General features: G+C 49.1%; 1 protein-coding gene and 1 long non-coding RNA gene across 5 annotated transcripts in view; one reads left to right on the top strand and one right to left on the bottom strand.

Moving 5' to 3' along the window:
• The window catches only part of LOC128890867 (ADAMTS-like protein 4), a 32954-nt gene extending 14100 nt beyond the window's left edge, over nucleotides 1–18854 (bottom strand). The window contains exons 1-2 of one of the 4 annotated variants that reach the window (XM_054149812.1): nucleotides 18610–18854; nucleotides 16338–16478 (exon numbers count right to left, since the gene is read on the bottom strand). In XM_054149812.1, coding sequence (XP_054005787.1) covers nucleotides 16338–16450 — 113 coding nt within the window. In that variant the 5' untranslated portion in view covers nucleotides 16451–16478; nucleotides 18610–18854. Of the gene's footprint in view, nucleotides 1–16337; nucleotides 16479–17041; nucleotides 17225–17281; nucleotides 18541–18609 lie in introns of those variants that run through there. The other 3 variants (XM_054149811.1, XM_054149809.1, XM_054149810.1) reach the window with 3 other exon arrangements.
• A 3091-nt stretch (nucleotides 18855–21945) lies between these two features.
• On the top strand, nucleotides 21946–23460 carry LOC128890889 (uncharacterized). Its single transcript, XR_008460700.1, has 3 exons — nucleotides 21946–22384; nucleotides 22788–23106; nucleotides 23171–23460. It is a non-coding gene; the product is annotated as an uncharacterized LOC128890889 (long non-coding RNA).
• Nucleotides 23461–27485: the final 4025 nt, after the last annotated feature.

The following is a 27485-nucleotide window of genomic DNA, read 5'->3' as shown; positions in this document are numbered from 1 at the left end:
CGGGTCACGATGCAAATTTGACAGACGTCGCGAAAACCAAGGCATGGAACTCGTTTCAGTTGTCTCACCTTGGCCACACGCCAGAACGCAAAAAAAAGAATCAGCGCAGACGCTATCCTCCTCGTTCATATACTGGGCAAAAAGTGTCAGACGGAATTTAAACGCGTTCTCCTTTTAAAGCTTTCCGCGACGAACCTGACGTTTTCGTTCACGGATTCCGAGTTTAATTAATGCAAAGAGGAACGATACGATAGTATTCTTCGGTCGACAATGCGGAACTCGCATTACGACGATTCTTATCGATTTATGCCACTTCCCTTTTACGACACTGGTTAATCGTGAGCACTACCACGAGAAGAGGCGATACGAAGGATTCGTGTCACGTTTCTCGTATCATTGAGTTTAATTATACGCGAAGAGTAGGGCATAAACGTAATTATCGAGTCTATTTAATTATGGTAGCCGCTCTACCGACGTCGGCGTCGTCGTCGTCGTCGAGATGCCAGATCGAAAGTGCGGGCTTCTAACTTTTTCCACGTTGGAAGATTTTCGGTAATACGGCTATCGGATGATCCAATCTATTTACGAATACATTGTTCGGGAAGAATAGCGGTACCATCGTCGCGGTTAACAAAGCTAACAGGACGCAATGGATCTTGAGTCGTGAACTTTCGCGTTCCATCGATCATTATCGATCGATCCGAGCTTTTTACCGTGCTAATCAGCCACGAGTTGAATGTCGAGAGGGAATGGAATATAAGAGCCCCCCGCTTAACCCTGTGTAATGCTCGTCTCATTGTCGAGTCTAATCGGAAGATCAGTGCATGACTACGCCCGACGCGGCGGAATCTTAATTTGATAGCTCTTAATATTAATAAATCACTGCCGGGTGATCGCTACCACTGCTGCACGGTGAATTTCACGGTAACGAAACTGTATCGCGTGCTTTTCTAAATACAAATAGTTACCGAAATAGGAATATGAATAGTAGTCGTCAACAGAACGTTCGAGTTTGAAATGTATTCGTCGCATGTAAATGTTGCAAACTGGGACTGGAGACGGGGACTGGCCGTCGCTGACCATAGGGAATCTTAAGCGACGACCGTACCTCGACGAAATTTTAATTGCCCAATAGTAAGGAGGAACTCGTTTACATACTGCGCCTTTTTCAGCCAGGGCATAGTAATGCGACATGCCTATAAATACACGCGTCTCTGAGACGTTATTAATAGAAGCGTGGGAGGATGCGAGAGTTCTACGTGCGACGAATAACGAACCCTCGCGACACCGACTTTCTCACCTGAGGAGGTGCACGAATGGACCAGGTGTCACTCGACAGCGACTCCCAGCTCCGTGATCCGCCATCTTAAGCGCGCTACTCCGCTTCGTTAACCTACATTCTCGCTTATTTCTTCGATCCGCGTCCTTATCGGGCTCCCAAATTAAACATTGGAATCTGCGCTTCGATTCGTTAACGATAGAGAGTGCATTTCGAAGAGGATTCGAATAATTACACGTTCGTGTAATCGTCTTCTCGTATTAGGTAGAATTCGGAGCATCGTCGAATTAACGCAGCACGACGTTCAATAAGTCTGAAATACGTCAGGAAATGCTTCCCAGTAACAAATTAATTTTTATCGAATACAAAGGGTAAGACTCAAGTTTTCGCAGAAAAGCTATCGCAAACTTTCCGAGTACTTGGAGGTCGAGAATCGCGATGGGAGAGTACTGCCATACTCGGACCTAATTCAAAGCACGTGTGGTCGCGCGTGGACAACCATCTACCGCAGCCTCGAAGCTTTCGAACCCCGTCCTTTCTCCGTTTTCGGTGTTTCCTCCCTCTCGGTTCCGGCCTGGTCCACCGTGTTCGCGTTTCACTCTCCATCCGTTCGACTCGTTTTCGGTGTATTAGGTTTCACGTGGACGCGAGAGGGGGCACGTATGCCCAGTCGTGCGTGCAGTTAACAAGACACGTTCAACGCAGATGAACCATCTTCGTGTAGGTAAACCGCCCGCAGTCTGCGCTAAATCTATACTTTCCCTCCACCCCCTCGTGTTCCTCGAACCTGTCAGTTTTCCATCAAATGGATAAGAAAAACGAACGCAAGGTAAGTGAAAAAATTTGTTAGCGTTCGTAACAATTCTCATTGGACGAGCTTTCCGAGCAGCACGATTGTTCGTGACCGTGTTACGGCCGAGTATCGCGGCGCTTATTCCTCGAACACCGCCTATACGTCAAACCCATCGAACGTACGATGGTTATTAAGTGGTTGGAGCAATTAGAATCGTTCGCGTATAGTAATAAAGTCAGTGATGGGAAATTACCTCGATCTCGGCTAGAAAAAAAAATTATAACGAGCCTATCTACCAGCTCCTTTAATTCATCGTACTGCGAACCAGCAAAAAGAACCTCTCCGTCCCGGTGCCCGAGAAGAAGCCGGTAGCTGAAAGACAGCCGTGCACGCATCCTGACCTTACGTCGTCCTCGTTCCTCTAGCGCGATGTCCTTCTTTACCGTCTTCGTCGTCCTGTACGGTACATGTTTCGCCCGTCGGCTCTGCAGCCGTAGCCGTCGCCGCGGCCGAGTGACGTGAAATTATAATTCCGTAAAATTAACGTTCCATATGTTAATTATTAAGAACCGGTCCGTGGCTCGCAGCCGTCTTCGAGATTCTCGGCTCCGCCATGACCGGAATATACATACGAGTCTAGATACATACATAATACGTATATACGCGACCGTACGAGTTACGAGTCAAGCTTGCTCTGAAACGTGCTCGCCTTTAAGGCCATCTTCGGGATTGCCGTTAAGGTCGCGACTCTCTTATTTCTTCGGACCCACCTTTGATCGCCTAGGCACCATTCAGAGATCGGTTTTCGGCTCTAGCGTTTGCTCGCGACATTTCGTCGACCTTTGGAACATTTCGCGCGATCGTTGACAATATAAGGTTGGACGAAATGTCGATGGGAAAGTTAACGCGAGCTAAATATCATTCCAAAGGGTACGAGTGTTTCAGAGCACCGAGAACGACCACCTAAATCGATTAATTTCCGTTCGCGCTGCACGACCACCGTCTAAGGGGCGTTAACTAGCCTGTAAACTTTCAACTACCGATAAACCCGAATTCCATCGCGTCTAGCTTCCTCCTCGGGTGTTCGCTCGAACGACTGTGGAACATCGAATACCACTTCCCTCGATGGTTTATTTTTGTCGACCCTTCAAAAGAACCATTCGCTCCCGCATTGTAACGCGCGTTCCCTGTTCGCACGGTGCGTTCTCCGATTCGCGCAAGAGTAACCGACAGGTAAATGCGCCTACGATGTTCCACGTTTCGACCCGCTCGAAATGATTACCGGCCGCCTTTTCCAGCCGCGCGAACAAGTACCGGTTAAACGCACCGCAATCGACCGCAAAACGAAACCGATTTTCCGGTACACGTTTCTCCCCTCTGAGCCAAACGGTTCCATGCGAACCGCGATCTCTGGGCTCGACGACGAAAACGCTCGTACACGGGCTAAGAATCGTGAATTTACCGGCTAAACGCGCGGCTTTTCCCTACTCGACTGTTATTCACGCCAAGAACACCGCCAACCCGCGGCTCGTATTTCGTCCTTTCGATTCGCGTACCCTTGCCTGAGCCTGAACTCGAGAATTCGAGAGGAACCGTGGCTCGTGATTTTCACCCAGCGATAAAACGAAAAGGTCCACGACTTTAGACGCGCAGTTTCGTTGGCGCGAGGTAAACAATCGTCGCAGGGTGACTAAACTAGGTACACGGAAACGAGTAGACGGAAGGGAGGCGAGGAATAAAGAGGAAACCCTTGTTCGAGGAACAAAGCCATAGTCACGGATATTTGTAAACAAAGAACATACACGGAATACCGGGAAACGTGTTCCGTATTTTTGTCGAGGTACCAAACGGAGGAAATTTGTGGAAAACAACGAGGGGAAATCCGAGTGACGGATCTCGAAATAATAACCTTCGGACGGAATCAATCCGTCGGCGGGTTGCGCAAGCTCTAATTTTATCTGCTCCGGGAAGCGCGTCTTCCACGTTATCGAGCCGTTACACTAATTAGTCGTTAGCGCTGCTGGTCTGACAGCAGTCGCTGTCACCGACTATTAAATCGATTAAATCGAAGCAAAGGGTTATGCTGGACGTCATCGGGGCCGCATTTTCGGTGCATTGAATATCACGTGTGTCGGTGGCGCCGGTGTTTTTTCTCTTCTTTTTTTTTTTTGGTTTGCCAGACTAGGAGCATCGTAAATAATACGATAAGGAAGTCGGTCGTTGCGTTGAACCGTTATCTAGTTTTCGAATAGAACGGAGGACTCGAATACGAAAGCGTGTCGGCAAAGTCGGCAAAGTTCCGACGAGATTCGGTTCTCACGCGGAGGACGGAATAGAGGAGTTTCGAGGCTTGACCTCGAAATCCGCGATAATCGCGGTTCGAGATGCAGTGGATGGAAGCTGTAATGCGAATGAACGCTTTAACAGCAATTACGCGTACATTTGATCCGCAGAAGATGAACACAGGCGGAGCAGCGAGCAACCGCGTCGAGCCTTTGAACTGCGTTTAATGACCGTGAATTTCCGTCTTTCGTCTACGCGGACAGGGATCTCTCTTTCTCGCTGATGCGCGCGTCGAGTGTGTCACGTTTGAAAGCGTCGATCCGAGATAAAGTGCCGGAAAAGGCAAGCACGCGGAATCCTTGGTCGTCGAGAAACAGACCCTGAAGCGCGAACGTTTCCGTATCGTGACGAAAACTGTGCGCGTAATCTGTCAACCTGTTGCTCACCGTCGAATGAACGAACTTCCGGAAAATGGAGCGGTTCCGCATCTCTCTGCAGAAGGTCGTTTCATATTTTATTTATACGTTTGTAACTTTGGCAATTCGACGCGAAGAACAAGTACGAATACGGAACAAAGGAAATTCTATTACAAGTTTGCGACGTTACGATAAACCACCAACGTTTGTCAAACTTCTATTTCTTACGAACGAACTTCCTAAGCGCGAAATTACACGAGGAATATTCTCTGACTTTCAACACCTCTGTTTCCGTTTCGAAAAGAACGCATCTCGTCTTCTTCCACCCCAACGCCGACGTTTCGAATGACTTTCCGCGTACGTTGCAATGGATCGTCGATCGTTCGCACGAGATCGCAAAAGCGCAACGGTAAGGTTGAAGGCAAAAGGGCGGCTTAATTCTTTCCGCAGCAGGAAATAATTAGCCGCGACCGGATATCAGCCGTGGTAGGCGGTGGCGTCGATGGAGGACACCCCGGCATGACTCCTAATCGACTTTTACGCCGGCGTTCGTATCTTTTGCTATGCCTGGCGTGGCCCTTCGATTCGCTCGAACACAATACACGTAGCCAGCGTACAAGGCATTGTTTTGGTTGAACAAGCGCGCTTGGCTCGTTTAACGAACGACGAGCACGTATGTCGGAAAGCTCACGTATACCGTTTGTTTCTCGCTCGGGAACGGCGGAAGCGACGTTATCTCGGCTCTCGACGATTTTCATCTCTCTCTCTCTCTCTCTCTCTGTCTCTCGTTTCGCGTTTTCAGTTGCCACCTTCGCCACTCATTCGCTCTCTCACGGTAAAAAACGTCAAGGAAACAAAAGAGACTTACGAATACAATACACGACGGGGATGGATGAGACGCGTGTAAGCGATATAGAATTACAGATGCGATTACGGTTACTCAAAGCTTTATCGTATATCGATCGTTTTCCCGCAGACCTTTGTTTAACCAGCTTTGAAATAAAACGAGACTCGGAGGGAGGCACTAGGCGAGTAACGTTTCAAACGCACCAAAGACTCCGAAAACGATTACTTTTCATTATACCAGGTGTCAAACGACAAATCGAGTTACTCGTTGTGCGACTCGTTATTCCGCGAAATGAAAGATCCGGTAACGCGGGGTCCGCGTAGAGTCGATGCATAGCAGTATCGATGGATAGGCGGAAACTGGCCCCGCGTACATCTCGATGCCAAAGGGAGAGATCGACGAGGACGAAGGGTATAAAGGGAAAACAAATGATCCCGATACGATCGAATCCAATCCATCGCTGCCATCTCATCGTCGGTAGGAAGACCTCGCGTTGCGATCCTTCGCCTATCTATGCGATCTTAATTTGGAGGAGGTGGGTAAGACGTCTTTGAAATCTGGCAAGTAGACAGAAACGATTGTCAATTTCAATTACCGACCGCGTTTGTAAAATATTATTACAGTACAGCAATCAGAGGGTACCGTTATACGTGGATTCGACGATGCTAGAAACAGCGTTGGAATATTTCATATGGAAATGAGTCAGCTCTATAATCATCCTCCGTCACCCCAACCGTTTCACGCGATTCTCGTCAACGCGGAATAACTGAAATTCTAGTATTCGTGCGACAGGCAATGTAGCGCTAAACAAACCATATTCTTCGTTCGAGCGAGGCGGGAGGATTGCGAGTAATACGAATTCGCTGTTCAACATTTTGCGGGGAAGTCTGTCCAATTGTTTCCACGCGTGCCGCGCATTCCATTCGCATCTACAGCTTTATTAAACTACCGCGCGGACCGTGACCGTCGTAAATCTAAACCGAGAAGCAGCGAATGCTAACAAGAGTTCTAGGATTCCGATCCTCGAGCCGTCCCAATGGCGTTATTAGTAGGGAACGCGTTTGTCAACGAATATTCTTTACGACTCGTTAGCCATGGTCTTTACGACGCGGGCCATGACCCCGTTATTTATCGTATCGTTTTGGAGTCTCGTAAAATAGATAGTCACCGAACGAATGGTTACCGGTCAAGCGTGCGTTCGATGCGAAAAATAGAACCGATCCACGCTCGCGTTCTTTCGCGATTCGACCGGAGAAGTTTATCACCGCAATGTTTTCGGTACCCGGCGCGTCTAGCAATCCTAGAAACGCGGGAACAATAGCCTTACAAACGAGATTTGCGCTCGTAACCATGTCTAAGAATAGGACGTACAACGGCTGTGGAAACCTCGATACCTTGATCGAACCGTGTCTACGTCTAGAATAGTTTCGTCGTGCGATTATGAGTAACGGATACGAAGACATTTCGAATTCTCCCCTCGAGGCACTAAATGACTTTTCTACGTGTGAAGCGTGTGACATTCCAACCTCCTTTTAGATGCACCGAGCGTTTGACCTCTCCAAGAGGCATGTCTGTCTAACGATCTTTTTCCTTATTATTCCCAAAGTCTGATTTCTCGCCAATGTCTCGTGCGAAACATTTTGGCGAAATATTAAGTCAGCGTTTCGCGATGGAAAGAAACCTCTGCGCGTATGATACAGTAACCGCACAGTTTCGCGTAAATTCATTTGACGCGGGCACATCCGTCGCGAGCTCGTTGGAGCGGACATGTGCGTGTCAAATCTATCCGGCATAAGTGGTACGAGGTTAAAAACGACACTTTTTATCCACACGTAGCGCGATGCACAAGGAAGAACACGGTTTAACGATATCCTCGAGCCGCAACGTCTCCGCGTGTCGTCGCGAGTGCAAACCGTAGATTTGCGCGCGAGCGAGTCAGCGAACGCGTATATTTGTACGTAGATCCGTGCGCAAATATGTGCGGAGGGTGTGTACACGCGTGCGTGTAATTGTTAGCGAACTCGCGGATGCGCGATGTAATCGCGTTAAAACTACGTCGGATGGAGAGGGAGGGAGCGGGGCGTGTAAACAGACCAGGCGAGCGTCGCATTAACAGTTGTTTGTTCGTTAATCCTCAAAGCGCGAAAACTTGCCCATTCGCCGTTAGCTTCCGCTCGTTCCTCGTACAGCGCGAAATTAACGGAGCCCTCTATTTCTATTTGTAGTTTAGAGCCGACGGCGTATGGTTAGCCGTGTTTAAGGGCGTCCGATCCTCGATGATAGAACGCGGTCTCGACTCGCGTCGAATCGCTGCGAAACTCTACGTCTTCGCAGATGTCAAAGCGAAACTCGACGCGGCCAGTTTCGGGAAAGAAACACCACTAAAGTGTCAACAAGCGGCGCGTCCTTTCCGCGTAACGTCACGACACGGTCCGAGTGAGTCGGTGAACGGTCATTTCCAGTAAAATGCTAGATCCGAGGATCTATTTCGAGACGCCCGGAATAACAATCCATCGATGATGCTGTAACGATGCACTCCCGGGGCGACGTTTACGGGAAACCGTGCCGCGATTGCGATTACGATTCCGATTGTTGCTTCTTCGCTTCGATTACCTACGGTTGCCGATTCGACGAGTTGCATAATAATATCGCTGGGTCTCAGACATTCCGTGCTCCGTGTTCGAGTAGACAACTCGAGCATCATATTACGTCGACTACGAAAAATTCAAGAACGACTCCACCTTACGTTTCGCAAACCCGTTGTTCGTTAAGGCGTAGGTATGTGCGACGCTTGGGACGCTATTAGGAGCTGGAAAGCTGGATTCCAGAATCAACCATGGGTTATTCCAGATTGGTATCGATGCAGCAATAAATCAGTGCTCCAAAGTCTTATCTTTCCGATTAATTACAAAAAAACGCTTCCTGTCAACTGGTCGGATTTTGTCGTCTTATTCCAATTCTTTTAACACTCGACATTCCCGTCCGCGCTAGCTCGAGCCGTTTCCAATTAATCGGTCGATACAGCTCCCTGAAACGTGACGGCCGAGCGTACAGTGCCTAATTAAAGGTTCTGTTACCGCGTTCTGTATAATAACCACGCTGCCCAGGACGTATAACGTACCTGTATAATCCGTGGAGCTCGCAGCGACGTCGCCCGTGGGAAAACGGCTTCTGATGCCTTGTCGATACCACGTATCGCTAGGCAACGATGGAGGAACAAGTTGAATCGTACGCCAAAATGTTTCGCTCGCGCAAAAACTGACAGATTCGATCCGATATACTGAAACGGCTGACAGGGACTCGCCTCGAATCGCTGAAGGGGCAGTCGAGCTGAAAATTCTAGAAATCTTTGTATGCTCCAACTGGCGAATAAGCTGCTGTCGTTATTTTTGATAAATCATTAAGTTATCGATTGCACCGCAGGAACATACATGCATAGTTGAACTTTTGCCGCCGTAAGATCCGGCCCGTAAAAAGAAGGAAAAGGAAGGAGAAGGTCGAAAACGCGGAATTAAAATTGCATCTGCGAGCGTGCACGCGGCAGATCCGCTCGGCTCGCCCACGATCTCGTTCGAAAGAATAATTATAGGTTTCGCGTACACGGAGGGGTTGGATATGAGATGGCACCGCTGGCGGTAGCGGTGGTTCACGTCAGGCCACGCTATCTCGCGCTCACTGAAAAATAAACGAGGAGGCACCGTTTAATGCCGCTTTCGAACCGTACGCCCGCCTTCCTGGCCAAGAAGTTACGAGACCTCGTGAGCACTCTTATCTGATGCATCCGGTATGCGTCCCAAGCTTGCACAGTATACAATACCTAACCGACGGATGGCTGCCGGCCATGTTTACAACAGTTCTTCGCGGTAATGTGGAACACCGTTGATTGTCGTGGGTGACGGATTTATGCGCCCGAGCGGGACGACTGTTTAACCGTCTCCGCGTTAACGCGGCGATCCGTCCTGTGTTTTTCGTGCAGTCTTACGCTTTTATCGACGCGCGGGGTTAACGTATCCGTCGCATTTCGTGAGAACGGAAGAAATCGTCGGGGGTAAAGACTGTTCGACGATCGATCGTTCAAAGTCGAACAATCTCAATTTCCGATGCAACTCGAATAAAAGAAAACAATTGTCGTATCCAAGCTCCTTATGTTACCGCAACGACTTCTCGTCGTTAAAAACGCATCGTATAGGATCACGTGTGCCGTAAATAGCAACCGATCGCGCCCGCAACATCTTGCAAACGTTCCCGTTTATGGCCGCGTGCGCGCGCGCGTACGAGAGGAACGTTATCGTTAATTTCACCGCCGAGAGAATTTGTGGTGGCATCAGAGCACGGAGACTGATAAAAGATCGTGTAACCTATTTTTTCTGGGATTATCTCGTTACCGCGAACAAAGGTGCAACACGAGTCGCTGCTCTAACCGACCTCCCACGGATAGTCTTCGCGCGCGAGTTCTCTTCCGCTTCGAATTCTTGTAGAGTACACTTTTGGAGCAACTAAGAATACAAGTAAGTATTATTGGAACCGTCGAAAGGTTCCTTCCTTCGCCGTGAACCTGAACACAGAAACGATCCGGAGTAATGGATGAAAACGAGCTTAGGGACCGTGAAGCGCTATCAGCGGGTCAAGAGCGACGATTTACCACTTGGAGCAACGCGTTCACACTTGGTGATCGGAACGGCAGCGCTCGCCGAGTAGGCGTTAACGGCTTTACTTACGCGTGGAATCACGAACAGGCTGGTTTCACTTTCGAGCTAGCTGAAACACGCGCCGATACTCGGTTTCCCTTGGTCGAGATGATTGGCCGCGCGACGACAGGTCTTTCCGTCGAACAACGAACGTCGACGGGATCGATCGGGCGCCGTTTTCCCTTTTCGTCGGTCCTCGCAAGCTCTCGATCGTTCGTTCTACCATCGATACGGGACGCTTCGGATCTATTCTTCGAATTCATCGTCCGCGACAGATGCGTTCCCCTGGAGCGAAACGTTCGAACGAAGTAAGACGATCTAATTGCTACGAACGGCTGCCCGAGACATGGAAGACGTGGAAGACGAGAATGCGAGAGAACGCGAGGCTTTCGCAACGCAGATGATCGTCCAAATGCATCTTTAATTCCACGCACTTATCTCGAAATCAATTTAAATCTTGACCGTCCGCTCGGTTCCTATATGGCGAAGACAGGCTTTGTCCGTTGCCGACGTGGATCAACCGTCCTCCCCCTTGCTCGTTTCGTGCCGCTTGGAATATAGCGTCCCGCGCATAAAGGCCATTGTTGCAGAAAAGGGACGACGACACGTGGTTGGGACGGATCGGGACAGGACGGGACGCAACGAACCGGCGTTTCTCGTACGGCTCATTCAGCATGCAGTTGCGCCGAGGTTATCGCGCTCCACGGACGTTGATAGAATACGCATCGTCGCGGGGTTGCAACGCGATGCCAGGGCGTCCGTAGCTGTCAGCGCGTCTCGAAACTGTCGAGGTCCTCGCAGCAGGACTCGATGCGAATCAACGTCACCGGACCCGTCCGCCCGCGCTTTGCTCATCCTCCCATTTTACCGTATCGATACCTACACCTCACGCAGCCTCCTCGCTTATGCGAACTGGCCGTGAGACGCGGAGCCCGCGACGTGCCTGGTAAATTGCTGACGGAAATGGTTGCTTCGCCGTATCCTCTTCGGCGAACCTTCGTTTTATCCGCGCGAGGCGGAATGGAATCTCGCTCGTGCGCACAGAAGCGTCGGATAAATCAGCCGCGATCATTTCGCAGGTACGCGTTAGGTAATCGTCAGTCTTGTCTTTACCGTGGAGATTTCCGATCGATCGCGACAATTAACGTATCCAAATGGGATTCGAGATGTAAATTGTTCGTAATTTTTCGAGAGAAATGTATTACTTTTTGTTGGAAAAGATCTCGTCGTTGAAAAGGTTAAAGAGAGCGACGGAGACGCGGGTGACAAAAGAAAACCGTTCGACGACCGATGCGACGAAGATTTAAAAATATTTCGCTCTTCTATCGGAGGATGGAGAAGTCGGGATTGGTCGTACTCGACGGTACCGTTGCAAACCATCGCAAGTTTCATCGGAAGGAATGGATGCAAATGAGAGTCAATGACTCGCATTCGCTACTACCGCGGTTCAGCATAATGCGGTTGTCGATACTGGAAACGAAGAAACCGATCGCGTCGTTGAAAAGCCGAAGATGTCAGCCGAAGACGTTTCCAACCGTCGACGTCGTCGCTCCGAGATTAATTTCAAGCTAATCTCTGGTTGGCTCTACGAATACAATAGAAAATGCAACGTCGATAAACACGCAAAGAAGAAAGTGAAGGTAAACATTTCCATACAGAACCGTCGGCTATACGCGCGTGTAGCCGTGACCCCATGTACTCCAACGATACTTTTAATCCGTGATTTTCAAATGTTATTCGTTTATTTCGTTGATTCGGTTATCGTGGTGCTTAAATGTTACGCCGTGACCGAGTTTTCTGTGCTTTTGTGGTAGCATCTGAAAGTTTGCCAGCTGCGGAGGACACCAACCTGTTCGAGGGATGCGTGCCGCACGACAAAACTACCGGCGTGTACCCTTTTACGAGCTTCGTCGGTCGTGGCGAAAATTGTTCGCGCCAGTCCAGCGAAGCTATCATTATTGTTATCGCTTCCGGGAACAGCGTGTACGCTTCTTCTGTTACGACCACACGTGTCTCGCAACGGCACGCTCGACAGCTGATTCGGACGCGTTACAAATTTTCTTAAATAAACCGGATCTCATCGACGAAGGAGATCGACTGCCTAGAACCTAAAAATTGTACACGATACCCAACCATCGAGTCTGAAAGAGGGTACTCGTTCCATCGAGAAAGAAATTACAATTAGGCTACGTCTTCCAATTAGTCTGACTTTTTTCGAGGGTCGATCGATGGCGGGATCATCGTCGATAGCCGCGGTCGAAAGCGAGCACGGTCTTCTTAATAGGTCCCGATAACGACATGGAAATTAACTTACGAAAACTCGATAACTAATTCGTAAGAGATGTAGCTCCGACAATTAGTCTTCGTTATCCATCGCCTCGGTACCGACACGAGGCAAAATTACTCGATCACTCTAGCAGATCGGTTTGCAATTTAATGGAATCGTCGTAACGAGTCGTTCCTACATCCCTACATTCGTATTCGCAAAACCGTCAGCGGAAATACTTGGAAATATTAAAGGGAAGAGTATCGCGTAATTCGTCGATATGAAATGGGTCGTGAAAGAGACGCGTAACCCGGCTTCCCGGCGTTTAGAAGGTCGCGTGACGCGCGCGAATAGACGGAAACACGGCGAACATGTGCGCGCATAATGGGCCTAATTGTGAGCCCCTGTTGAAAAGAAAAGTCTTCGTACGAGAATTACGAGGTAGTCGAGGCGCCACACTCGGAGTGGACTCACGGTCGTTGCCTCGCCTCGTCTCGACTTGACTTATGAATAGTATTCGTTGTATGTACGTGAGCGAATCGCGGTTTATTGCCGGCATTCACGGCAACTCTATCTTCGGTTCCGAGATGAGATCGCTCCGCTACCACGCGGTCTCTCGATATACGTGCTCTTCGAAACGAATCGATTGGCACACATGTGCGTAGACGAGCGCACGCGAGCTCCCGTCACGCTCGACTCGAAACAGCTGATCCGTAATTAAACGATGGTCAGCTCTCTGAAAGGTGCGTTTCATTGCCCCCCGAACGAGATTCCTTCGTCGTTCTTAATTCGACTTGGATTCATCGACGCTCCTTTTGTCTCTTTCTCGTTCGATTCACCCGAGCGCGATCGAGCGCGTTCAATGCAGCGAAACGATCCGAGCCGAATACCGCGACGTAGCTGGCGTTAATTAAAGCGAGGATGACCGAGAAGCGCGTTCGACGAACGGTCAGTGTCGCTTATTACGAGACGCGATAAGCGTCATTGACTCGTTCGTGCCACGCGACGACAGTCTTTTCGAATTCGTTTCCGAAGCGACCGTTCGTATCGTCGACGCGAACTTTGAACGGAAACGGATTGACTGGGGTATGATCGATCGGCCTACGTCATCGTGGACGCTGATTATCAGTATTCGTGAACGACTTCCGCGGAGGAGAAGAGAAGCGTGAACGTTCACGGGAGAGGGAGAAGGACGCGATGGAGAGAAAGGGACGACCAAAGCCCGGTAAACGCGCAGAAATGCGTTTTCCTCGGCGGTCTAGGTCGGCGAAGATGAAAGTTGGAGGCAGAGCTCGCGTCGCACGCCGACTACTCTTCATATTCCTGACACGTTCGCTTCGAGGCCGCGGAGGCTAATGCACCTTTATTTGTTTGCCCGTCCAACCCTCTCGGAACTCGATCGCCGTTTCCGTCGTACGGGCCCGCATTGGCGAACCATGGTTTTCCAACCTCTCGCGCCCCACGCGGCTCACGAATGATCGATATTCGAGTCGGTCCCGCGGTTCGCACCTCGGAGATCCGAGACTCGTAGGTAGTCTTTCCGGCTCGTTTCAGGTTATCGGTCCTCCTGGCTCGTTCCTACTCCCGCCCTGCACTTGTTATACAAACACACGAGATACACGCTACACAAAGCCAACCGAGTGTAAGTTTTACGCTCGCTTATATACGCGAGACGACGCGGTGTGCGCGTATTCGCGGGAATACACGCGAATATTACGCGGTGGGTGATCGTTAAGTTCGCGACTATCGCTATACGGAACGAATTTATCCGATCGTTAGGGCACCATGTGCATCGAACGTGACACTCTATGAAATTTTACGCGAAGTAAGTAAAGCGCAATTTGTATTCCCCCTCCACCTCCCCCCCCCCCGGGAATTCCTAGAATCCGAGCGGACGTTCCCCTGAACTCGCCGGAGCTCGTTTGCAAGAAAACCTGGGATAATTATCGGTGAGAATCCACGACGAAAACATTTCAAACCAAATGAGGACTATCTCGGTGGACTACTCGTATTTTGTTGTTGTCACCCCGTATTATCAGGAACACGAGCGACTATACACACGCGAGCCACGGCGAACTCGACCACATACCGTGTGTAATGTATACCGCATGCGATCCGCGAAAGGGATACGCGTACATATAATCGTACGCGTGCGTCTAGACTCAACATAATTACTCTACATGCCCGCTACAGATTGCTTATTGTTCGCGTGGCTCCTTCTTCCCTTTTGCGACATTTTTTCCTTCTATTTCTTTCTTCGGGCCTACCAATCCTTTCGCAGCGGATTAATGTCACAGAGCCTGATACACGAGTTACTTTCACGGTTATCAACAAGGGCTTCTCCGCGATGCCGGACTCGTCAGGATTTTGCATCATCGCGGATAATCGCGAAACTGATTTCTCCGGTCGACGAAGAAACCGCCGCGAAATCGCGTTATTTAATGCGCGTTAATATCCGTTCGGATTTCGAGCGTATCTACCAGTCGACGGCAACCAAAAATGTACCAAGAGTCGAGCTGCTCCGTAGCGAAATGAAAGAACGTCGCGTCTCGAAACTTTTCCTGCCCGCAAACGTATCGATTCAACGATAAGTTCGCCGACTAATATTACCCGCGACAATTAGAGCGTCGCGAGAGCTTGATCCAATTAACGACCAGCAAATTTATCTCCGAAGTAACCGAACGGCTTTAGGTCCGTTTCCAGGGAAAGAATAATCCTCGAGCCCCGGTTTCGCGGACAGGGAGGAGTCCGTGGATAACGAAAGGAACGAGAAACGCGAAAGATCGACGATAAAAGAAACAAAGAAAAGGCATAAACGTTTCCCAGTACCCGGTGGAAAATCCGGCGCACTTGTCGGCCAATCCGTAATCGAAACCGGTAATTATGCGCAGACATTGGCATGCACGCTGTACAAAGGAGACTGCACAGATAACAAGGGACTCTCTGCCTGGAGCATCGAAAGTAACGAGGGCAAGGATTGATGTCCGTTCATTCGGTACGATGTGCATCGAGAATTATTACGAGGTGTCTGTATTAAAATAAACTGCACCGGTGTGTACCCACGGTACGGCACGAGAGAAAGAGAGATACCCTCGTTAAAATGACGAGTTATCGAGTGGGATATCGTGTTTCGGCTGTTCGCGTCTCGAATTTACTTCTTTTTTTTTTATTTTTTTACATTTTCGAACAAACCACACGCTCACGGTTACACGGGCACCGATACAAATCGTGTACAAACTTTTCACGTCAAGCTTCATCCGGCTGTTTGCTCGCGCGCGCGTTCAAGTATCGTGTTCCGGGACTAAACGCTTTAACCAATCTCGCTTACGTCAATAACGGCCGCGTTTTATTTCTCTGCTTAATATCAACGAGTGCGAACGTTTGAGGTTTTTTTCATTTTTTTCTCTCATTGTCGGTAGAGAGTAGGACGAGCAGGAATTCGAGAAAGGAATATCTGTGCTCGAGGAAGGAAACCGCGACGGAGGAAGCAGATGGTTACTTACGATAGATATTAAGAAGAAAAGAAATACAAACGAATTTATAATCAACAGTCAAGTAATTTTTCAAAGAATCGTTCGCTATCGGATTCGAAACGAAACGCAGTCGTTTACAGGAAACTTGGCGTAAATTGGACAGCTGCTTAATTGGATCAAATTGTTCCGGTCCCTGCGTGGCCCAATTAACCGAGAGCGACTGTTACACGTACATGTTACCGAAATTCGACAAGCGGAACTTTTAAGCGAGACCTACGTAATCGTAACTCACCCAAAATTCTTGACGGTGATGTTGCTGCGGCGCGGCGCGCATCGTCGGCGCCGCGGGAATTCCGCGGGACTCCACGACCAGCGGGCATTCCTCGATTTTCGTGAACGATCCATGAAGATTTTCTCCGAGGCTCAGGCCATCCTGCGCATAAGAAACACCGCGTTACGTTATAAGGCGAAGCTCATTACCCCCGCTGAATGATATAGAGCGCTAGCAGAGGTACTCTACGCAACAAATCACGATGTTCCGTGCACGGAAACTCGCACGGGATGTCTTTAGACCGGTTAAGGTTGATCGCCTCAAGTCCTGGCCTTTCGAGCTTTATCTTCTCTCATTGCGCAATAAACCCTTGCCGTATGATATACCCACCGCGAAACAAGGTATTCGTTAATTCTCCTATCCCGCTCGGTCAGGCTCGCTCGATACGGTCTCGTTACGGACAAAGAAAGAGTTCGGAAAACGCGGCAACGTCCGTGAACCGTGACGCGCGAGTTTACTTTTCAAACACGAATCACGGGAATTCGTCGAAAAAACGCGTCTCGTTTCATTTTTACGTCTCGACGATCGAGCTTGACGGTCCGACAGCGGCAAAAAAAGTTTGGAGCTATCGAGAGCGCGAGGATAAAAGTCGTAGAGGAATTTACGACACGGCTTATTAACTCGCTACTTGGCGAACGCCCGTATAAAGAAGCATCTATATTCACGGTTTCTTCTTCTCGGTGGCAGCGTGCGCGGATCGTTGTATGAACAGCTGTGAAGAATGCGGCACGGGTTGCGGCCCAGCCAGATCAACCGTTGGAAAATCAGCTGGAAATTCGTCGAGGTTCCACGGACTCGTGTTCCACGGTTTCCCGTGAGATCGGTAAGAACGCGTTACTTTCGACAAATTTTTAACGTCGAAACGCAAACGATCGTTATGAATGTTTGTAAACACTTTGACGTACCGTCGTGCCTCATCTAATCCCATTCGGTAGGAGCTGCTGGTGGAATCGGGGGCTCACCGCACGTGGTGCACATTTTCCGAGAAACAAGAGCGTGCCGCGGGGAAGAACTCGGTTAAACTCGAGTCGTACACCGTTTCGCGGGATAAAAAGAAATCGATCGAAACCGTTCGACTATCGAACAGCGAATCGTCCAACTATTGATCAGCGAACTCGGCTCGCCTGTGACGGTCACTGAGAAACTTGACGCGTGCACGATCTCACAGCTCGTCGGCGGCGTATTCCGTTGGAAAATCCGCGGGAAAATTGGATCGAAGGACGAAGGCAGGTGTCCGCGCGTAATCTGCCGGCGAGGAAGCTCCAAGAAGAAAGCCGAGAGCGAACTCACGTTTGCGCGCTCACAGGCTCGCGCAGCCGCGACAGGAATGATAGTGGCGAAAGTGGGAGACCCTCCGGGAAATATATAGGTCCGCAGGGTGGTGGTGAATAAGAGGAGGAAGGAGGCGGAGGCTCGACAGACGATGCATCCCTCGGCGTGTGCCTGTGTGCACACACACCCGCCGCCACGCACGTGTTTACGCGCGATTCACGCACAACCCGTCACGATATGCACATGCACCAGCCGGTGCACGGTGAAATGCATCCCCGAAGATCGACCCTACCATCCGGCTCGAAAAAAAAGAGCTCCCCGTGCACTCGGTGCCTCCTATCGATTTTTACATTGTTCTTCTTTTTTTTTTCGGTTTACAACACCCTCGATTGTTATGGTAGTTGACTGTAATTTCACGTTCATCTTAATTGGTTCTATAGTTCTTTATATTCGATCCTTCATCCCTAGGCCGAATATCGCGATGCAAGTGGAGAAAAATGTGACGGACGTGTAATCGACGCACAGTGGGACAATTTCGGCGATCGTAAATCGATTTTCGTGAATTCGAAAAGTGGAAAAACTGTTTACGTACATGGATAGAGAACAATAAATTACTGTTTAACATAGTGCAATCCGTTTTTATATATATATATATATATATTTGCTTCGTTTTAAGTAACTGAATCCTTTTCTATCGCATCTATTAACATTAAATGAAATGAATTTCAATTATAAAACATAAAGCATATAACACATAGTTGAGATATTCAACACGCTGTACGTTACATACGAATATTACGTCACCCTCTAGATTAATATATTTTATACGAATATAACTTAAAGGCCATAATGTGGGGTATAATTCCTCCAAGTATCATTCAAATATCTCCAGTAGAGCCAAAGTTACAGATTTTCGGTCGCCGAGAGCCGTTTTGTCCCACTGTGCGACGCGGTGATCTACCTTTTCGCAGGTAGGTGCAACGGTGCAGCAGGCGTGCTGCAACGGATTATTCTTCGTAACGCAGTGTTCGACTTCACCCGTTTCCGCTTTTCATTTTCACGCGTAGCTCACGTGACTCGCACGGCGCGAATCAACCGCGACATTTCACCAGCGAAGCGGATCGCGGCTAAATGCCGCGACGAATCGAGTCGATGTTCGATGATAGCGTCCTTCGGAAAAATAAACGAGAACGTACGCTGCTGCTGCTGCTGCTGTCGGACGAAAACGTAGTTTCTTTGCGATACGTTTCAACAAAATGAAGAAACTGGCGTAACCGGTGAATGAAATCGAAGATACTAGTTAGTCGCGCGCATCGTTTTTCAACGGCACTCGATGGAAAACGTCGCGTCAAGGTATGCGTAAACGGCCCGTCTCGACGATACCCGACGCATCCGGCGCTACGAAGGAGCGTTCGCTTCCGCGGTGGGCGAGACATTAAACTGGCGCCAGCGAGATCGTTCGCGCGAGGCCTCGTTACGCGGCTCACGGAAAAACATATTTCCCTACGCTTGTATTACATCTCCGCGATTCCGATTCGCGAACCGCTCGTATCGAGCGGACAGGGTCGTTTAACTTCCAAATACAATACGTCCGTTCAACGTTCGTTCTTAGCCTTATTTGTTTGCTAAATATGTCACGGCAACGTCGCTATTTTCTATACGATGATTAATTTCGACGAACGTGTCGCTCGACGCATTCGCGTGTCGGGTAGGCGACTTTGAATCATTTTTCCTCGGTTCGACGTGGTTCGACGTGGTTCGACTCTCGCCGAAGACCGCGTAGTCGACGTTGCAAAGTAAATACGCGTTCGATGGCAATTCGAGGAACGCTCGGAACGCTTATTTATTCTTCCATCGGTGGCCCGTTCAGCGTACCGTGTACGTACATTCGAAATACCGATAAAATTGCACTTTTAAGCTCGAAGGCAACAGTACGGGCTGCGTCTCGCGAAACTCCTGAAAGATAAGTAAAACGTATTACGAAAACGAAGATCGTACGAAGAAGTTACCGACTCTTTTTTCGTGCTTGCCCGAGTTAGTTCGCGATCGTGCGGATCTACTCGTTACGACGCGTATCGAACTTTAAGATCGTAGCCAACCTGCGACCGTAACGTAATCGATTTATTAAGTCTATGCGACATCGTTTCGAAATCGTGGATCGCGAACGACAGCTTGCCTATTTTTTTCCACGAGAACGCATCGAATTATCATGAAATTATCAACGTTACGTCGAGAAAGCGAAGCAACCTTGTTCGGTTGCGAATCAGCGTTACGATTCTAAAAGTGGAAGCGACGTTGCGCAAACGATCGAATAGCGTACAGCGGCAGCCTAATTACAATAGAATTCCGTTTACTCGAACGAAATTGCGCCTAACGCTATCCGATCAACCGAACTCGATTTACCGCCTTTGCAGATCTAAATCATAGCGCTGTTGAAAAGTATTCCTGGTCAACGGAGTACGTTCAGCGACCGCTCTGCGAGTAATAGATCGTTTTCAACAGTTTTCTTTAGTTCTTTTCGTGTACTCGATCGCGCTCCACCGTAATCACGGCGCAAGATTATGGATGTCAACGCGAACCACGATTTCTGCTAGGTACTCAACGGGACTGGTCGATTACTGGTAGCCCCCGGTCATTCTATTACTCGCCGAGATTCATTCGCTGTTGCGAGCAATAACACGCGCACTTATCGAAGGCCGTTGGTGTCAGTGTCTCGCGTCGCACACTTGGTCCGATCTCTATTCGCATTTTAGCCGCGAGACCTGGACCGCGTTTCTTGTTCTAACGAGATCGAAACGCGAGTCACGGAAATCGCGGGAGGTGGCTCGAGTGTCTTAATAAATTGGAAAGTCACTTGGCAATGTCAACGCACTCGATTCTCGGTGCCTGCAGCCGTACGTTTCTTAATATAAAAATAAAAAAAAAAAAGGAAAGGAGGAATACTCTTGATTTCGAATTGGTATAGAAGACACATGAACTTAAGCACGGGTCCACCGCGTCTCGTAGACGATAAAAAGTGTTAACGATAATTTACGATGGTTAGACAGTTGTCTATGATTCGCGGAGAAGCTACCGAAGCGTGTCGCCGGACGAGCGAGACAGCGATTCGAACGAACGCGAAACAAAAAGGGTAAAGTTAGTTGAGGGTGAACGCAGCTATAAAGTGGATGCAAGACGCGTGTACAACAAGCGGTTATTGCTTCTCGGAGCGTGCGTTGTGGCATGAACGTTGGCCCAATGGCCCCTTAACTGGTTATATCATAGTCTTTCGGGCTGTTTCTCTTCCCGTTCCAACCTCTGTCAACATTTACATACGCAGGGCACGCGCGTTTCGAACGATAAGTCACGTTACCGAGCGATAATTTGACCAAACGAGAGGAAGTTACCGGATGGGGATCGAGGAACACAATTTTTTCACGCGAACACGAGGAAGATGCTCGTTTAGAGCGCAACTCACGCGATCATCGAACGGTTATGGTTACCGCGTAACGATTACTCGATGGATGTAAACAACCTCGTAGAACGAATTACACGATTCTCGATTAAATCGTTACGACGGTGTTCGCGCGAGAAACGACAGTTTCAACTATCGCTCTAAAGTCGTGTCCAGTAGCAGTGAAACTTGAAGAAAAACTGACTGGTTACGACTCACATTAACCTCGTTGAGAGAAACCTCTGATTGCCGACGATAGTCGCGCGGACAGTCAACGCGAGCGCGATTATTATCATTTTCAGCGATTAGCCGCGATTATTCGGATCCCGTTCGACGTCGCCGTGCCGGTATCGATACGCGCTCGGTTACGGAAAAAGCGAGCTCGTCTCTCGTATCTACGAGAAGAAATAGGTCCTTCGTTCCTCCGTCTTCCTTTTGTTGTTCGTCCTCTTTTTGGCGAAGCACGACCCTGCTCAACGCGTTCGTCGAATTATACCGCCGTGGCCTATAATTTGGACACTATTTCACGTGCCGTAAGCATGCAATCACGAAAAGGTGTTCCCTTTTGTAAGTGGTTCCACCTAGATGAAGAATTTATCGGCTAACAGCTCTTTCTCGTGATTATAATACACGGTACATATGCGATCCGATCGGATCTGCCTATAGTCAACGATCTTGCGAGGCGTCATATTGCACAGAGCTTCTCTCTCTCTCTCTCTCTCTCTCTCTCTCTCTCTCTCTCTCTTCTCTCACACACTTCTTTACTTTTAAGTATCCATAACAATGCTCTTATGTACTGTTTTGTAAAATTTTTAAAATAAATTTTAGCGAGAATCTCTGAAATATACAGATCATCCCAAGATGGATAACCTCTGAGAAATAGAAGATTCCAATCCAATGGATCCGATCTGTTGGACCGATCAATGAAGCACGTCCTTCATCGTAGGACACGCGAAAATGCGGTAGCTTAAACGTACGAATTGACAATCCACAGATGCATACGATCGCGGCCACGGTCGGTTTACATGAAGCAGACGCGCTCCGAAACTTTCTCATTTAAGGCCCAGACTAAGACACGCCGCTAATCTTGACGCTGGTAGCGCATACGGCATATAATCGCCTCTGCGTCATTGCCGCTGAATTTACCGAGGTACAGCTGATGCTGCAAATTTAAAAACGTTCATTTTTTTTTTTTTTGCATATTTCAGGAGAAACGGAGATTCCTCCTTGTTTACAAGAAATTGTACGTAACACCGAGCCATAGAGAGAAACACGTACATTCAGGCGCATACACGATTGGCAGGTGAGTAGAATGCCTTTGAGAGATAGACTCGGTTCGGGTCATTCGGTACATACCATTGCAGACGCACCAGAATGGGAGTACAATCGGATCGATGACGCGTATCGTGCCAATCGAAAGCTTTACGCCTTCCGTCGATCAATGTATCACGGACAGAAGAGGCATTCTTCCCAGCTGCTAACAATATGCTGTCATCCCTTAGTTATCCGACACTCGCTCTTAACAAAGCGAAACGGTTCTAAAAATAGTTCATTTTGTAATGCATTTGCACCACTGTTCGATTCGAACCGCGTCCGAACGGACTGATATTCGCGAGTATGCGGTGAACTTGTTCCATCGCCTTCTTATCGGCCGGACATCAGGCTGAATTCGAGAAGCCTCGTTTAATTTTCTCGTAATTTTGCAGCGACCGGTACGCATCGGCGTGCGTTATGCTATCGCGGCTCCCGATGATGGGAGAGTGCAACGCTTCGCTACAAGGTCTCAACCGAGCCGATTGCACGCAACAAGTACTCATCTCAATTGGCGATTATGCCCTCGTAAATTCATTTTGAGATCAAGTTGAACGAACACCGCGTGCCTACCACGCGCCTCCTCCCCTCTGTCGCGATACGCCTTAATCCGCAGCTTCGGAAAGCCGACTCCATTTGCCTGCGATCGCGTTTCACGACTCTGTTTGGTAATAAATGGACTCCAAGTACCAATCGCGGATACAGCACGGAAAGGTAAACGAAAACGATCGATCAAAACAAACGCATACTTTAGTAAACAAAGAAATATTTGTTACAGGTGACCGTCCGACGACTAAGCCGCCGCGATCGAGTTTTTTTTCGTCGCGTTCCAGACCAATCCTTCGAACTGGCCTGATAAACTCGCGCGTCGAACCACACGGTGGCCATTCTCCCGAAGGCCACTTAATAATAGCCCGTTATCGGTGTGCTGAAAACTGATTAAAATGCGTGCCAGTCAGGATGTCCCATTAACAAATTAGCACGACACGCTACGTATAGATAGTACAACGTTGTTACGACCACCTTATCTATACTTGTTCGGTCTCTGAAAGCCATGACCGATATGCCGCCGCCCAAAAATTCTGTAACATCGAAGACTCTCTGAAAAATAAAGAAACGTGCGAATATGTTACGATGAAAATTCCTGTTACGCTTCCGATCTACGCTGTACAGAAACATCGATCGCGTGGATCGCACTACGAGCATCGCTCCCCGTGATTTTCCATAGACGCGAGGTTAGCGTTAAAAACCGACATACGGTCCGTGTTTACGCGTTTATCAACGCAACTTACATTAGTCGCTCTTAGGGAAAAGCTCGGTTCGATGGATAGCCTTCGTGGGTGTCCTCTCGACGCGTGTACGTATCATCGCACGTGTCGAACGTATCTGCCAATAACGAGAATGAAAGGGGCGAGACGAAAACACTAAACCAGAGCGAAGCTTCAGGTATCGATTGGATATTCCTTGGACTAGCCATCGTCTCGTAGAATCACCGTCCTAGGACCTAGCATCGATATTCCCTATTGCTGCATCCACTGCGAGCCCGACCGACACTCCACTATGTAATCAGACACCGAAGTCGTCCAGAAACCGCAATAGTACGCTATCATCGATACAGGCTTCTCGAAAGGTACGCTTATTTAAGAAAGCGGTGTGGATTACCGCGAGGCTTACAAAGGCGCGAAACTAAAACGTCTTCGGTGCGATCTCGCGACGCGAAACAATTTCGCGCAACTCTCGTTACACGTAAAGTCCGTCAACTTTTCGATCGAGAAAACCTCCTACGCATCTCGAAGCTCTTTATACTTCCGTATGTTGCATAACGAGGAGGTTAAACGAAACGAATATACCGACGGTAACTAAACCAAGGGAATTTTGATCCAGGACGACGAAGGTTCGACCCGAACTCGTTTAAATCGACAGGGACCGTTGCGGCGTGTAACCCGATGCAGAATAGGCTCCCCGCGTGGATGCACGGCAACGCTCTCCCAGCGTCACTCGTGTTTGCGGACGCGCACCGGAAAGCGTACTCTTGATTTTCCAATAAATCTCAATTTAAGGAGACCGTTTATACGCACGCATAACCGCGCATTTCATTTTGCCGAAGCAATTTCGTAATGACGCCCGAGAAACGATTATTGCCCCGGGGGACGCGGTCCGCGTTGCCTTTTGCCCGGGTAATGCGTATAAGTAGGCTGGCTTTAAGCCGGAGCATTACCGTTCACGATGAAATAACAGTGATTACGGTGCCCGCGGTATACACTCGCGACGCCTATCACGATCCAATAGCGAGAAAAGACACTGCTCGGATCGCGTCTTCCTCGCCGACTCGCCGCGAACCTTCTTTACCTTTCTTTGTTTCCACCTTTCATCCCCTGTCGCCCTGATCGAAAATACAACAAGATCATCGATCGTATTAGCGCGTCGAGATTAGCGAAAGAAATTCAGCTCGACAGACCTACGGAGACGTCGAAACTGCATAGAAATCGAGGGCAGCGTTGACACTGTCGAGATGTTATTCGCGTCAAAGGTCTAAAGAACTTTTCAATGAAATGGACGCGACTCATTACGGACAGGTTTCACACCACTGTAAGGTTTGCGGATCCTTTCAACGACGAGAGAACCTTCGATTTCACTGGGAACGTCGCACCCAGGTCTAAGAAAAAGAAATTCTAATGCCACCGTTCGTGCGACGTAACATCCGGCCCATTCGCGTCTGCGTCGTCTTCATTGTGACCGCTCCATATACACTCCGGAAAATCCGCTTCTTTGTGCGTCGCGCGTGTTACCTTTTTTTTTATTTTTTTTTTTGGACGATCGGGATCGAAACGGACGACGAGAAAAACGGATGAATTTTCGGCGTTGAATACGCCCGAGGGCAAAAATATTTCGTGAATTCCCATTTGTCTCTGGGTCGACGAGTAGTTTTCAATAGGGTCTGCGACGGCAATATTTGTAGCAAACTTTGAGTCCCGAAAGCTTTTTTAATACGCGGTCGTTTCCAGACACAATGCAGCCCGCTTATTGCGGAGGCCGTCCCCGAGCCGCATTGTCGAGGAAAACCGACCCTTTATGCCCTTACACGCGCATTGGCTCGAGTCTCCCTTCTTCTGGAAAACTCGACGGGTCCGTACCTGGCACGCTGAAAGGTTCAAGAAACGCTTCCTCGAGTTTATCCAGCGGCCGTGGCCGAGGCTGCGCTCTCTTCTCTTGAAATCGTCCTTTGTCGTCGGAGGATTTGTTGCCGCAGTTAAACCTACCAGAAGGACCTCGACGTGTAGCATGCGATAGGTCGTCGGGAGAAATCTGAGCTCCGCTGGTAAAATCACGTTACAGAAATTGTCCCGAGGCCAATCACCGAGCCCTCGTGTCCGAAACGAAACGTGCGTCACGGATTCTATCATTCGCGATCTTTCATCCGTTCGACAGTTCGCGACCGACTCCTGATCGCGTCTTCTTCTCCTTCGACGCGAGACGCTCGTAGTCCGTTGATTATTTTAAGGAGTGATCGCGTGGGCGGTGCGAGCAAACGATAGTCTGGAAAGATGCTCGACGTTGATTTCGGTTCGCGTTAAATCGTTCGCGGTGAGAAATCTCCGGGTGCAAGGAACGCAATGAGAGCGCGCTTATTTCAACAATTATACGTGTCGTTCGCGTCGGGAGGGTCCGGGAGACGAATCTCGAGGCGAGCGCGAGCGCTGCAATTGACGCGAGTAATTATGAAACCCTCGAAATGCGCACCCGACCAAGTATCCACTTGGCGCGTCTAATTATGTAAATCGCGATCAAGTCGTAAATTAATTAGTCCCGCTGACTAATTGAAAGCACCCGGGCTGCTTGATCGATCGACCAGCCGACGAGCTCGCGGAGAGTTGCGAGCATTACAAATCGACCCGTCTTTTCGCTTCTGGCTGCCGCGGAATTAACTCGGCCTCGAGCTTCGTATTTGATACAAGTTCTTTCTCTCAACAGAGAACCAGGACACTGGTTTCGAAGTAAAAGGAAGAAATCTGGATTTGCGTTCATTTCCGTGGAATTAATTCACGATTCGATCTCCGAGTGCTTCAAGTCGAATTTACAGAGCGGCTACGTATACGGGACACCGTCGATTTTTCGGGCGACCGCGTTCGCATAAATTTCGCTCGCGTTTCGATAACGTTACACCAATCGTTCCGTGGCGGTCGCAACTCACCGGCTGAAGGAGTCGTAATCTCGAGGCCCTCGGGAGCCAGAAGAATTATTTGACGGGCAAATAGCTGGGAGAAGACGCACGCGGTGCTTATATCATTTTTCGTGCGAGAGCACCGCGGAAAGATAGGAGCGCGATCGATCGGTAAGTATAGTAACGGGCCAAGCAACGGTCGCATTCAATCGATGGACGATTGAACGCAATTGTATGGGATGGGAGTGGCCCGGCCAGGCTCTTTTCGAACGGAAAAGGCGCATCCTGTGCGCCCTGTCAACTGACAGTTGACAATGTACCGGGTCCACGATCGGCTACGAGGACGCTCACCCGCACCCATGCATTTTTCGGCGATCGCGAGATCTTTGAACCGAAAAGATCACTCGAAAATACTTTGTTGCGTACCCAACTCCAACTTCGAGTATAGGTCACAACGATGGATACTTGTTACGAATTGTTTAAACGAACGAGAACTAAAGATTTTGGGCGGCAACGGCGGTAGACATAGAATGACGACGCGATGGTATCTCGGGATAGTAAATTACGATAGTCCTTCGTCTTTCTCGCGAGATGTCCAATTTGATTAGCTACGATTAACGAAACGCGCGTATCGGGAACGTCTCGGGATGCGACTATTCCGTTGGATGATGCGTACGCGCGTTCCACATGACGTGCGAACGGGGTCGCATCGGTTCAATTAGAAGCAACGCTAACAATAAGTACGAGATCCACCTACGAGGTAGCCTCGAGCATTCTTCCTGCACACCCTATTACAACTCCAACCAAGCTCGTTAGAAGATCGCACGACGATACCACAAAAATTGATCGATCGAATAGGAACAGTGAAAGATATTCGAGGCTTTCGTGGCACGTTTGGTTCTTCCTGTATGGTACCAGTCTAATGCTAGCG

The sequence above is a fragment of the Hylaeus anthracinus genome, unplaced genomic scaffold (genome assembly GCF_026225885.1).
Source record: "Hylaeus anthracinus isolate JK02 unplaced genomic scaffold, UHH_iyHylAnth1.0_haploid 12001, whole genome shotgun sequence".
NCBI lineage: Eukaryota > Metazoa > Arthropoda > Insecta > Hymenoptera > Colletidae > Hylaeus > Hylaeus anthracinus.
Note: the sequence above shows the minus strand (reverse complement) of the source record. Positions and strands in the feature narration are given on the sequence as shown.